The sequence below is a fragment of the Pseudopodoces humilis genome, chromosome 18, assembly GCF_049639895.1.
Source record: "Pseudopodoces humilis isolate 2021_Gansu_Grassland_sample_001 chromosome 18, ASM4963989v1, whole genome shotgun sequence".
Taxonomy (NCBI): domain Eukaryota; kingdom Metazoa; phylum Chordata; class Aves; order Passeriformes; family Paridae; genus Pseudopodoces; species Pseudopodoces humilis.
This window is the reverse complement of record NC_142217.1, coordinates 7,609,486-7,624,168: the sequence shown is the minus strand read 5'-3', so window position 1 is coordinate 7,624,168 and position 14,683 is coordinate 7,609,486. Positions and strand designations below refer to the sequence as shown.

At 38.3% G+C, this 14,683-nt stretch overlaps 1 protein-coding gene across 2 annotated transcripts in view; it reads left to right on the top strand.

The window, feature by feature from the left end:
- GRIN2A (glutamate ionotropic receptor NMDA type subunit 2A) overlaps positions 1–14,683 on the top strand; it is a 163,161-nt gene that overhangs the window by 110,403 nt on the left and 38,075 nt on the right. For both annotated transcript variants that reach the window (XM_005522881.3, XM_088063911.1), the window contains 5 exons: positions 848–1,016; positions 1,137–1,290; positions 5,763–5,888; positions 8,480–8,709; positions 14,201–14,361. In XM_005522881.3, the coding sequence (XP_005522938.2) occupies positions 848–1,016; positions 1,137–1,290; positions 5,763–5,888; positions 8,480–8,709; positions 14,201–14,361 (840 nt within the window). The remainder of the gene's footprint in view (positions 1–847; positions 1,017–1,136; positions 1,291–5,762; positions 5,889–8,479; positions 8,710–14,200; positions 14,362–14,683) is intronic.

Genomic DNA, 14,683 nt, shown 5'->3' with positions numbered 1-14,683 from the left:
CTGAACGCCTTGGTCTGTGTATTTATGAACTGAATATAACAGGATTTTTCCTGAGAAGGTGTGAGGGTATATGATGCATGTTTCTGAAGATTTCCAGAGGATGCTAAATGTTTGTGCACATGCTTCCTGAAGTCTGGAGAATCTATTTATTTATTTATTTTTGCATAACTGCACTTGGTTAAGTTCTAAACTAGTTTTATTTTAATTTTGAATTCTTCCAAAGACTGTAAGATACTGCCTTGCCCTCTGAGGATGTGTCAATTGAAAGGTTCTAGAGGTCACAAAATTAACATTACAGAAAAAAAAAGATGAAGAGAAAACTTCCATCCTTGCACTTAAAGACAGCCTGAAGTTCACCTTCTCCGAAGTGAAAGGACAAGGAGAGTGAAAGTCGCACTTTGAGAAGATGCATCCATATCCAGCACGGTGAACTGCTGTGCCTTTTTATAGCTTACATGTTCTTTAATTGCTAAATGACACGTAGTCTGATGTCTTGAGAGTAAAAGTAATAAAAGTTTAATCTAATCCTAAGAGAGAGATTAGTAAGAGCAGGCTGTATGTCTTGATGGGGCAGTGCAGTGCGTGAGGCTGGGTCCTGGAGCAGAAGGATGTCGTGTGAGGTAACGTTATCTCTGGGTCTCAGCAAGCAGCTCTCTTATGATTAGCAGGAGCTGCAATCACCATATAGCTATAAAAGCATCCTGTGGGTTATTTTTCCCTTGATTTGGAAAAACATGGTCACTCACAGGAGTGGCAAAATGTTGTTTCACAGTGTGCTGTACTGTACTGTTGTGCTGCCTCTGTTTTTCCCAGCAGGAGTGTTTATGTGTGTCTTCTCTCTTGACAGCAACAAAACTAATGAGGGAACTAACGTAAAGAAGTGCTGCAAAGGATTCTGCATCGATATCTTGAAGAAGTTGTCAAAAACTGTCAAGTTCACATATGACCTGTACTTGGTGACGAATGGGAAGCATGGCAAAAAAGTCAATAACGTGTGGAATGGAATGATTGGTGAAGTAAGTTCTCTTTTAGGTAAAAGAGTTCCTAGGCAAGGGCTCGGCGATGTGCGGTCGAGCTGCTCTGGAGGAAGAAGGTGTCCTGTGCTGACGTGTGTGGTGTGTTGTCCCTGTGATCAGGTGGTGTATCACCGGGCAGTGATGGCTGTGGGCTCCCTCACCATCAACGAGGAGCGCTCCGAAGTCGTTGATTTTTCGGTGCCATTCGTGGAGACTGGGATCAGTGTCATGGTGTCACGGAGCAATGGCACAGTTTCACCATCTGCTTTCCTAGGTATGAGCTCCAATCCATCCAGATAACCTGATGGCATTTCTGTAGAGTTTGGTAGATTTAATTGTGTGTTAAGGTATGTAGTACATTAACACAGTTCTGTTAAGTTTCTGAATTTTACATGAAGAGGTCTCTGCTGTGTTGATGTGCTGATTAACATGTTCATTAACACATGGACACAGTGCTGTTGGTTTTGGATGCTGAAAGTGAAAACCAATGTCAGGGATTTCAATATGAAAAAGAATCCCCTAAAATCTTCAGTTAGAAAAATTACATCCTCAACCCTGCTTCCTTACAAACTAACTTATGCTTGTTTAGCCCATCATAATGTGTTTAATGTCTTTTTAATAGTCACAAAAAAATTGACAAACTCATTGTAGAGTGGAAGAACAACTTCCTTATCTTTAGATACAATTTAAAGCTAGTTTTAATCGCTACTTCTGGCTTCTGAACACCCCACCACTTCACTGAAGAGCTGAGTGTTCTCCCCATTGAACAGTGGAGATACAGCAAAGAAATGAAAGGCTGGGCAGAGAGGAGGTGGGATATAAAGAAACAAAGACTGTGTGCTTCTTTGTTTGCATGCTTCTTGTTTCAGTTGTTCATTTTTCCTTCTGTTATTTCCCTCTCCTCTTTTAGTATTTACAGTTCCTTTTAGTGTTTGGCCTGAATTTACCTGAAGCTGAAAAGAGAATGAGCCATGAGGTGGTTCAGAAGTGCCCAGAATGCTGTTATTTTCTTCATAATGTATTTGGGGCCACTATTTTTAAAGATATCTTGTACTGGAATAGTGACACTAAAACCATTAAGTAGAAAAATAAAAAATCAGTATATTCCAGATATCTTGGGGCACAGTTTAGAATGTTCAAGTCCATTGGGCCAGCAGTGAGGCCAGTTCTAAATTGCTAAGTGGAAATTCTTCACTCCCCCTGAAGTTGCTCACAGACATTGAAGGGCAGAGTGGTGTAGTGTCACATAGAAGCAGGCAAATAATTGAATTTTCTTACACAATAATCATCATTTAACCACAGAGCTTCTCATATCTATTCCATAAAAAAGCATTACAGAGATGATGCAAGTAAATATGACACAGTGAATAAACAAATTATTTTCCAAATGTGGTGATACCTGAGTAGATTTTGTTAATGTTTGGTATGAATGAAAGACTTTAAAGTGAAATTGCAAGAAACTGTACTTGTAATGAAAATACTCAGAGAGTATCTTTTCATTTCTTTGAATCACTGAGTAGTAAAGTTCATGTTTTAATCTGCAGTTGCAGCATGTTGAAATGACCACTGGAGATAAGAATTGGGGTGTTTTTAAAGTGCAAGTGCAGTTGATTTTTTTGCTTCTGTCTGAAAAACCTGTTTACAGCCATCATCAAAAGAGAAGCTGCTTTTGCATTTTTCACGAGCAACAGAGTTATTAGATTTCTAAAATGCATTTAATGTTATTGGTTTAGTTGGATGTGTATATAATTCAAAAGAAACAAAAATAACCCCTTCTCATAAAGCTCTCTAAAATAGCTCTACTTTTGAAGAAATCTGATTTACTGCACCAATAAATCAAGTCTATGCTCCCAGAAGTGTGCTCTGTTTTTTTCAGGCGTAGATGGAGCTGCCAGTTTGCTGGAATTGACTGTGTATTTTGATGAGGTGTGCGTAGTAGTAAAATGTTTTGCCTTGCAAAATACTATCAGGCTGATAACTGAATTTATTCACAGACTGATTTTCTTTCAATTAAGTGAGTGTCTGAGAATAGAGTCATCTTACGTAAGTCTGTTAAGAGATTTTTTAAAAATCTTTCAAATACAATATTATTTTTAAAGAATAGCACTTGATTACAATTCCTGAAAGATCTGGGTTTGTGAATTGTTTCTATGAATGTGGACAAGTCCAGGATTTTGTGTGACTATATTTTTCCAGTCAGTTGTTGTGTCCAATAGATCTGAGTAACTCTCAGTAACACTGAGAGGCTGTGACGGGCTCTTCCTCATTATTTACCATGTTCTGATTCTGATGTGTCTCCTTCAAATGAGAATTGTATCCACATTAAAACATTTTCACATTGTACTAGAAATCACATGTACTAGATCTACAAATACTTTTTTTAATGATTCTTTGGAGTTTTGGTTCAACTAATTTAAACAACCAAATAAAAAAAGCGAAACCTTCAATCTCCATTTCTATATTTTTCAGAGGGAGAGTTCATAGGTGAGGTCAGTTTTCTTTTCTGGAGACACTGATGGAATAGAAAATTTATGCCCCTCTTTATTTAATGTATTCCTTATGTATTGTTTTTGGTGGTGGGAGGTAGGACTCAAAGACATCTTTTTCTTTGCTTGATATTCTCCGTTGTCAGTCATTTGAAAGATACACTAACAAGTCATATATTAGTTTTCTTTCTGCCATATTGTAGCTTTACTGAAAATTCCTTTAAAACCTGCTGCTTGCCTGAGGGAAGTTCCCTATCTGTCCTTTGAGAATCAAAGCACTGTGCTGAATTTGTAATTGGATCTCTGATAAGACAGGAAGATCGACTTTGTTATTCAGTTAATTTTGTACTTGTTCAGTCTTACTGCTTGCTATTCCAAGTAGCTTTTTGTTTTCCTATTGCTTCTATTAATTCTCCACCTCATTACCAGACTCCTTAAATTATTAAAGAGAATTCTGCTTAAAATCTTGTTTATAGCTCACTTTTGTACATTGGCTTGTTTTGCCCTTTGCCTTCTTTAGATTTGACAAATTACCATTGCTGTTTCTACACTGTTGCTTTTGATAAGGATTTTATCAGCCTTGCTTTCTTCTGTGAGAATGCTGTCAAAATTTTATAGTAGTTCTACATGAATTCCAATTTAATCCAGTTACTAACTGAATTCAGAAAATATTTTTTAGACTGTATTTGGCTACATAATGTCCCTTCCCTGACTGCATCTACATAGATCTTTCTCTGGCTTCTACAAATTCTGTTATTTTCCTAACTTACCATTCTCTCCCAAACAAATAATTTTAGTACTTGAAAGAACATGCCATCTTAAAAATAAAATAATTAATTGAAAAAATACTACTCCTTTGCAAGAGGAAAACAGTTTTGTTTAAAATGTCCCTGCTTTGCCTTTTTAGTTAACATCCAAAATCACCACTGGGGCTATTTGTTATTTGGTCTTGTCTAAATTCCAGATTTCTGAAGAAAACAGAGCAAAGATCTCATGAGTTTTCTATGCTTGGACACAAATTTTTACGTTCCATTTTATCCTGAATGATCATCTGAATTTGGGCAAAGCTCAGATTGGGCTGTTTGGCTTAGCAGACCTCAGCTCTCAATCATTGTCCTTTCCTTCAGCAAGGAAAAAAGTTTCAGTGATTCTAATCTTAAATTCAAAGAATGAAAAAGCTACAAGAGAGGAACTTCTTGGGCTTTCAAAATCAGGCAAAGCATTTGAATACACTAATATTCTGTAATTTCAAGTGTGTCTTGATTCTGTCCTAAATCCTAAATAGGATACTAAGATTTTTTTTTCCTCACACTTCAGAGCAAGCTCACACTTGCTTTATTTGCACAAGTTATGATCTAAAGTGCCCCAGATAAACTGGCCTGAGAAAGAGATATTGCTTTGCCATGCTAATCTTTCTTAGAGATATCCTTGTACAAAGGCAGCTGCCACAAGGATTCCTGAAATGACAGAGAATCTGTGGTTGGGAAAGATGATATTTGATATTGATATTGAGTCCTTTTAGAAAGTTAGTGCTTAGTCTGGTATTTGAAACTGCTTTTAGCTCTATGCTTCAGCCTACTTCTTTTACTTAGTTATGGTTCTTCTGTCTTTCAAACTGACATCCAATTTTCCATAAACCCTTTTGATTTCAGTAATTCGCTCCCAGATGAAAATGTGACATTCAAAAGGATGTGTTTGCAATTGATAAAAACATCATCTTCATTGTGGGTAAATAAAAGTAAGCACAGAGAGAAAACAATCCTGAAACCAAGTATTTATCTTTCCTCCTCTAACACTTTTTGTTGGATAGAAAATGAGAGAGAAGTCTACTTCCCTGAATTACCAAATGTATTAAACATATGCTTAATTGCTTTTTCTTTGCAGAAACACAGTCACAGTGGTCGGACCATTCTGCTGATAAATTTATATAATGCAGGATGAATAGACACAGCACTTGTATCTATTGTGGACTGAATAAGCAGCGACTCACACCAATTATGTGCCACTCAGTGTCAAAGAAAAGTGTGCAGCCTTTTGTTCTTAATTGCAACTTACATTTAAGCTTTTGACTTTATGGATTTTGTCTATATATACTAACAGCAGTTCATTATATATTGCTTAGTTGTTTGCTAGCATTTTTGTTGGAAAAAGCTGGTGTAGAGAAAGCTGGTGGGCTTGCCTAGGCAAGGATATTAGAATTCTTGTGCTGTGACTGGTTTAATGAACTGTGTTGCTGTTTCTCCTGTCTGTTTTGCTGCAGAGCCTTTTAGTGCTTCTGTCTGGGTGATGATGTTTGTGATGCTTCTCATCGTGTCTGCCATGGCTGTCTTTATATTTGAGTACTTTAGTCCTGTAGGATACAACAGGAACTTAGCACAAGGCAGAGGTAAGATTTGCATTTTACTCAATTCCATGTCTATAAAAAAATCATATATTTCCTATCCCTGGCTCTCCATCTTTTCAAATAAACATAACATAGGAATAAAACAGTGAAATTATCTATGAAACTGTTTATGTTCTTAATTTAAAGTATGATTTCTTGAAGGCTCATATGCTCATGTTTATGATTCCAATTCAATGGAATAAAGACAGAGAGCAGGGTAGGTGGTATCAGAGTTTTATTCAGACAGTGTTTGGTTAGTACACAGCATCAGCTGTGAAGTGTCAGCTTCAGAAAGCAGTGAAATATGTTCTGCTCCTGACTATTACGAGTTCATGACCAGTTCAGAGAAAGTTACCTAAAATCCTGTGGTCTGCTGGACAATTTGAAAAATAGCAGTTACATTGTCCATAGTTTTGTATCGTCCCTGTAAAAAGTCAGATGAACTCTTAGCCTGGAAATGAGGCCCCTGGCAGAAGGGCATCACTCCTTTCTGTGTGGCACCCTTGGTTACAGAACCTTCATTTTCCAAACACACAAGCTCTGTATTAACTCTTTCTCAGTGAAGGCTGCACTTTGACTCAAGAGTGAGCATTCCATGTCTCACGATGCCCTCATCCTCCCATTTCTTAACTGACATTTGAGAGCGCAGCCTTTTTTTTAAATTTCTAAACCATTCTTGCCTTGTTTCATAACAAGAGATCTTCCAGCTTGGTGAGCACAGTTCTGGGTGCTATTAAAAGGAAATGTTTTCTTCTAGACAATGGTTTGTTCCCTGAAAAAGTGGATTTGTGTAATGTTCAGATGATGTTATCATTTTAATAAGATAATAAATGTGTAACCTCTGTCTGAAATAAACACTGTGTTAAAAGAGGGGAAATCAAAGGTGAATATAGACACTGGGGATCCAGGGACTTGGCTGTTCTTTTCTGTGCCACCTCATGTGCCTGAATTGATTATTTAGTGTACTTACAGCTACAAAGATATGTTATAGCATTAGACCATCCCAGCTTAGCTCCAAAGACTTGCTACAAATCCAGCTGCTATTAATTTCAACCCTGCATTTAAAAAAAATAAAATAATAATAATAATAAAAAAAATTATCTCCTCTCATTTCCCTAGGCATTTTTTGCAGGATGAAGCTCAGTGATAATATAATTTCCAGTGGCATAAACAGAACTTTAGATTCATCCCTTGGCATATAATTTCTGTAACACTGTTGCTTAGAAAAACACACATTATCCCTGTACCAGCTCAGTCCTTAATGTGTCTAGAAGGTAGCTTCATAAACCAAAAGTCAGCTCCGTTGTGTTTATTTTACTGCACTCTATTTTCCTAGTGCTGCTGCAGAATAGAGCATAATCTAAGATGTAGAGCTTTGACTGCATTGTGAAATATTTGCACTGCACTAGAGAGTATTTCTACTGAAAGGAAAATATGCACTGAGTATACCCACTTAGGGTTTAATTGTCTTAAGAATCATTGAATTATTATTAAAATATAGTTAAGTGAATATCTAAATCTATATTTGTAATGTGCATCCCCTTGGATAAAGGGACAGGGCAGGGAAGGAGATAAAGTTACAGACTTCTGTATCAGAGCTTATTGACTAAATTGCAATTGGACTGAAAAAAGGATAATTATAAGTAGGCCAAGTGAGTCACAGTCAGGGGAGGCCTTTTTCTCTCACTGAGGGTACAGGGAGTCTGGGTGATGAGCAATGTGTGATTGCATTGTACTTACTGAGCTGGGTGAGAATAACTGCCCTTGATTCTCACAGGGCTCTACAAATGGGGCCTTTGGAGTGGATAATGACATTGTTAATCCACTTCTGCCCCCTGTGAGCCTGGGGCAGCGTGCTGGCCGCTTCCAGCTTTGGGATGAATTAAAAGATGACCAAAACCAGAAATAACAAAAATTACAGAATGGCTTAGCTGGGACAGAGGTTTACCTGCAATGTCAACACATTTGGAGCCACAGAACTGACTGAACATGTGAAGCACCCAGAACCTGGCTTGCTCTAAATTCCATGTCTATACAGGTAGCTCCTTTGTTCTGTCTTTCTGATTCATGCTCTGAGTACAAAGGTGATTAAAAGTAGGTGACACATTCACACACTTTGATCTTAAAAATGCTTACATAATGTTCAAAAAGCATAATGTTGGATGACTGGAGATGATAAAAATAATTTGGGTAAGAAAAGTACTAGAATTGAATCATTAAGATTTAAACCTCCAGTTTTCCATTTCACATGTCTGCTGGCACAGAAGACTGACAGGGCAACACTGTGGCAGATTTCTTCTTCAGAAGACATACCAGCCTGCTTCTCCTCCAAACCTATGCTTTCCATTTTCATCTTAAAAACTTTAAGCCATATGCCACGTAGGAAAATGCTGAACTGTTTTGAAAATGTGGAAATCGTTGTCATTGCAATGGAGGGTACCTATGGTAAATCCTGTGATTATACTGGGAGTACAGTGACTATATACCGAGGTATTTTCTAACCACATCTCTGGGACCGATGGGTTATCCCTGCACGGTATATTGGCAAGGTTTAATTTAACTGCAGCTGAGCTAACTGCTTTTTGCAATTGCAGATCCCCATGGACCATCCTTTACCATTGGAAAGGCAGTGTGGTTACTGTGGGGCTTGGTCTTCAACAACTCTGTGCCCGTGCAAAACCCCAAGGGGACGACGAGTAAAATCATGGTGTCGGTCTGGGCTTTCTTTGCTGTCATTTTCCTGGCCAGTTACACTGCCAACTTAGCTGCCTTTATGATTCAAGAGGAATTTGTTGACCAAGTGACTGGGCTGAGTGATAAAAAGGTAGGTATTCAACTCAAAAGAGGTCAATGTCCATTCTCCATAATCCTTCTACAAATTTGTATTTTGTGATAAAAACTCTGAGCAAGATAATGAACTAAAACTGGATGATTTCCTTGAGTGCAAGTGCAAATTTTACTAAGAAACCTAAGACCCAAAATATCAAAATATCACTCTGTTTTCAAAATCTCTGGGTTGTCTACTCAAAAGTAGCTGCATTAGCCAAAAATTACCTTTATTTTGTGATAGAAATCAATTAGTGTTTGGTTAAAAAGAATGCCTCACCAATATAAAAAACTAAAAAAATTTTGTAGGATATCGGTAATATATTAAAATAAAAAGACCATTTGCAAAATTATTGTGAAGGATATGCACAAGACAGTTGAAGAATGCTTTTGTCTGTGCCCAGTTGTTTGAAAATGAAACTAAATATTGACATTAAGAAGAAATATACAAATACAGTATAGCCCAGGGGACAACTTCACAAAGGGTTTTTCTCAAAGGACAGAAAAGAAAGGAAATTTTTACTAAAACCAAACCAAAAGGCAACATCTCAGCCTTGTCTGTTTTTTTAACTGCTTCTTATGACCAGCCTTTGTTTGATTGCCTGGTATATCAAAGAAAGCATGGCTAGAGGAAAGATAGAAAGAAACAAAAATGATAATAGTTTTGTTTTCATTAAATTGTGTTGTCACAAAACCTTTCAAAGAGCATGAAGTCTATTAAATATCCCTCTATTTTAAGACAATATTCTTGGAAGAGACAGATTAATGCATTCTCTCTTGGGGATGAAAAAAAGATTTGAGAAATGTCTTCCTCCCGTTGGTGAGAAAGAATGGAGTGTTTTCCTGGGCCCCTGGCTTTGGCAGGATTTGCACCTGGCACAGCAGTGGGGCTCAGCTCTGACTCTGCACCCTCACCTTCCCCTCCTGGCTTTGCCATGGGACTGGAAATGTCAGCTCTTGTTCTGTAGCTTTTGGCTAAAAACTTCCTCAGTGTTGTCATTTTTCTATTCTGACTGCTAAGTAGGATTTCATTTCCACAAAAAGCAAAATAAAAATAGAAAAATACTTGAATCAGAAAATACCATCTGTTCTTGTGTGGTCTGCTGATCATTTATTTGATCTGCCACCTTTGTTTCTATTTTTTGGTTCTTCAAACTTTGCTTGAAGCACATAGAGATAATCCATGCCTTTTCTGATTAAATTCAACAAGTTAGAAGTCTAGAAGAGCAATGAACTATTTCAGAATATTCTCCTTGTCATACATAGCTTTTGCCTCCTCCTCAATCCTGAGATTTCTTTAAAAAAATCAAATAATTTGGGATAATTTATGGGAATGTAATCTGATTGATGTTAAACTATTTTTCTCCCCTCTTTGCCATGTTTGTACAGTTCACTAGAGAACTCTGACCCTTGCAGGAAGCAAAGCAGTCATAGGCAAGGGCCAGAAATGTGGGTATAATCAGTTTTGAATAATTAATGCCTAAAAGTTAACGATTTTTTTTTAAAAAAATAAAAAACCCAAAACCCACTTCTGGGCTGGTAAATCAGTTTGTTATTCTTTTCTCCCAGTTTTCCCACTGCGACACCTGAGAAGTCAATCTCTTGTGTCAGTTCTATACTGCCAGTGCAATAAAGTGTTTCCAGTTAGAGATACTGGGTTGTCCCCATGTGATGGAAAAATCAGGAAAAATCCCCTTTGAGCCTGACCCTCAGCATTCAATGCTGTCCCATTCAGGAAGTATGTTGCACTGTATCAGCTGGCTCACCAGAATTTGCTGATGTGATGATAATGTGTTATTTACACCTCAGTGCTTTAAGACCTCCTTATAGTTTCCTCATCCCTTGAAATGCTGCTAATGAGTTTGTGGATGCCACGTCACCAGTGTCACCCAGAAGTACATGGCACAGCGTGTTCAGGAGCTGGGAGGGGTGGGTGTTCATAAACTCAAATGATTCAGCAAATGAAAGGAAAATTATATTTTGACATTCTTGTGTATGTAATAGATGTTCAAAAGCTTTGTCTTCATAAAAAGGTACAGAAAATGAGTCCAAAGTATCCAGCAAAGACTGAAACTTGTGGCTTTTGTACTTTTGAGACCATTTGTGCCTATTTCATGCAATGAAAGAGGAAAAAAAATTGCTAAAGGAGGGGAGGTAGCCATGCACAAAACTGTTTTGTGGAGTGTTGATCTGCAGGGGTTCAGCCACACATAAGAATTGCCTCACGTCCAGCACCTTCTCTTCAGCCTTAACAGGAAACCTTAATGAAGCCACTTACAGGCTCCTTTTTTCTGCAAGATTCACGGTGTTCTGTAGCCTTGGCTTCCTGCTCCTGTGCCCTAGGACAAGCTGTGCAGTCACCGAGATGTGCCTGTGAGACAGCAGAGAGCCAAAGGATGGGCAGGGGAGGAGAGCCTGTGAGCCCAAGCCCTCAGCACTGCCCGATACCAAACCCTCACTGAGCTTCCCGAGCGAGGGCAGGCACAGCTGGCCCTGCCTTGAACCAGCTGGGGGTCACAGGAACCCCCAGTTCCTATGGGGTGACTGGGAGCTGGATCTTTGGAGGATCACAAGTCAGAATGCCAGGTTCCCATCTGGAAAAAGAGGAAAGGAATGGGTTCTTCTGCCACTCCAAATGAGTTGTAATTCCTGCTATCAGCAGGAGATTATTTACTGCCTTCTACTGTTTAGTAGTGTTTCCCATGGTTCCTTGAAAAACTGCAGAACAATAACAAACAGCTGCTCTCAACACCAGCCTTTTCAGGCAAGCAAGTAAATCTTTAAATTAAGTCAGTATGTAATGTTTCTGAAAGATCACTTTGCTGACTTAATGAAATTGCCAGTTTTATTAAGGCATATGGAAAAAATGAAACAAAAGCAAAAGACTGGAGTTCTGTTCCATGTGCTACAGTTCTGTCAGGTGGCAGAGCAGGGGGAGACAAAGACAAGTCGGTCACTCTTCAGAATAATAATAGCTCTCTCCACTATGGCTGAAAAAAGGGGTTTGTGCAATCAGTTCAAGAATTTCATCCATGATTTAAAAGATTAGCATTTCATTAAATGTCTAGGAAGAAAATTATTTCCTAGCCAACATGATATATTTTGTTTCTCGTCATGGGACTTCAGGGAAAATGAATGCATGTAGAGCCTTGATCTTTTTTTTTCCCCTTGTCTCTTGTCTGCCACATAGATCTGGGCTGCAGTCACAGACAGTGACAGTCCTGTGTGCTTCTCCAGGACATGGCAGTTCATGGAATAAAAGTTTAATATTATTGATGCCTTTATTCACCTCAGATATGAGCACAGTATTAGCAAAAAGATTTAAACCTCTTCTTTACAAGTAGTCTGTGAGCAGGCAGTAGTAGCAGATCATGGTTTCAAAAAATAATCTCCTTGTGAGTGGTAAAATTTGTTGGTTGGTGCCAAGAAATTTCAATCTGTAGATGGGGTTTGAAACTATTAATCTGCATTTTAACTCTGTGACTTTTGAATGAACTTGGGCTTTTTATTCATCCTTCTGCTGAAATATTTTTGTCTTCCATGAATGTTCAATTTGAGCAGATGTGTTAATTCTTTCAACTATTCCTATGAGAGGAAATGCCTCCCAACATCCTAGATTCATATGAATGTTCTTGAAAAGTGAGACTGTTTAAAACCAAACTCTATTTTGAAATTACCAGAATACTCCATGTTCCCCCAATTCCCCTGGCATTCCCCCAGTTCCCCTGGCATGCAGGGAACTGAGCTTGCAGAATGCTCACCACAGCTGAATTCACAAGAAATTCCAGCAATAGAAGGAGAAGCAAATCTTACAGATCATGAAACTGACAGTGTTTCTTTATTTTTTTCCAGTTCTATTGAATGGCAAATTTAGGAGACACATGAAGCCATCTCAATACATCAGAGATACATTATCTCTAGATTTAAATAAAGTTGATAGTAAGCTACATTTATATCAGTACAATCTCTGGACATATATTTAAAAGCAGGGTTTGTTTCAGTGCTGCATAATAAACTCAGGGAGATAGCAAATACAGACTAAGAGTCATGAGTAGTGTACAGTGTAATTTTGGTACATGGGTCAATTACTATGTGTAAAAGTAGTAGCAAAGTTATAATTTAAACAGTCTGAAAAGGGAAAATGAGGAAAGTAAGACATCTATTTGCTAAACAAATAGAGAAAAATAGAGTTCATTCCTTTATGCTCTGTCAAAATATACTTAATTAAAATGAAGCATTTAATTGTAGTTCTGAAACAAGAAAATTATGTTGCAGCAATAATTTCACAGTCAAGGTTTGATGGAATTGAAAATACTCCCAGTTTTTGTATAAACCCATTTGCATTCTCTTTGCAAATTGGCACTGGATCTTGGGAATTCTTGATGCCCTGAGACCAAATGTTAAAAAGAGAAAAATTTCATATGGAGCCCCAAAGGAATCAGCAGCTGTATAAATATTAGGCATCTCTTGCAGCACAGGATATATAGATTGCTCTTCTAAGTTCAACAATAAAAACAGAGTGCATTTTACTGCAGAATTTACGGGTGGCTGCTTTTATCAATGCTCAATTCAATTTCCTCATTAGCCAATAGTTTTTTTAATCTGAATGACCTTTCTCATTTGTTTCTTAAAGAGACATTTTAATCCTAAAAATTTCACTTGGATTTTAAAGGTAGATGTTGAAGAGGTGCATATATAATTTTTAGCAAAAAATTTATGTGGGATTATTTGAAGGAGTGCCAAGTGTGAAACCTGAATGTGCCCTGAACTATTGCCATTCCTTTGCAGATGGACCAACCCCTGGCTGGTTCATCTGTGCTGATGCAATAGTGATAAAGTTGCCCTCAAGCAAATGGTTCATAGTTTTAAATGGTAGGGATGGGCAGGGACTAGGATTATAGGTGTGAGAGCTCCAGAAGCCCTTCTCATATCAAGCTGTGTTGTTGCTGAGCCCCTGTGGGGCTGAAAGAGCTTTTATTCCCCTCCAGTCATGGGTGGAAGGAAACTCCCTCACCTTGCCTCTCCCTGGCACCCTCCAGGACTGGGGCATTGGGCTCCCTCTCGAGGACTGTGGATGATCCTTTTCCCATCTTCCTGATGGGGAATCACAATGTCCCAACTGAGATGGAAGTGTGAAAATGACTATTAAAAAAAATACTCTTTTCCTTTGGTTGCAGTTTACCAGTGTGTTTGGGTTCCCTAGAGAGATGCTGGCAGGTGAGGATCTGCTCCAGTTTCTGCTGTCCTGCCGTAGTGCAAAGCATGGGGGAGAGTCACATTTGAGTGGCAAAATGGAGCTGGTTTTACTCTGGATGTAGATTACTTTCAGTTACAGACAGTTTCTGGTACAATAGACCTGAATTGACCCACAGCATTTGCCTAGAAGAAATTTGAGGAAACTTACACAGCTTCTGTCCTTTTCAACCTGAAATTGCCCTTCTTCATATTTTGGATGGCTGAAACTCTTTGCTTATCCCCTTTATCTCTAGTTTCAAAGGCCACATGATTATTCACCTCCTTTTCGGTTTGGGACGGTCCCAAATGGAAGCACTGAGAGGAATATCCGAAACAACTACCCTGATATGCACCTTTACATGACCAAGTTCAACCAGAAAGGAGTCGAAGATGCCTTGGTCAGCTTGAAAACTGGGTGAGTTTTTTCCCATGGCTTTTAAAGAATGCTGTAAACTTTTCAGAAGCAGAGAGCTATTGATCTGTACTCACTGTGACATTGAACAGACTGACATCAGGCTGCTGTGTAGTACATGGTGCTTTTTTATTTTTTTTTCCCCAACTGTACTCTACAGTTATCAAAAAGGAAAATGATTGACTGTGATTTCCATGGTTGTTTTAAAATTACATGGTGGCTTCAGTGTCCTATGAGAAGTACTTTCAAAGGGCAGAATTAATGTTTCTTAAACTTGAAGACAGTACAGTCTCTTGTTATCTTTGCAGTGCTGCCTAATCCTGCT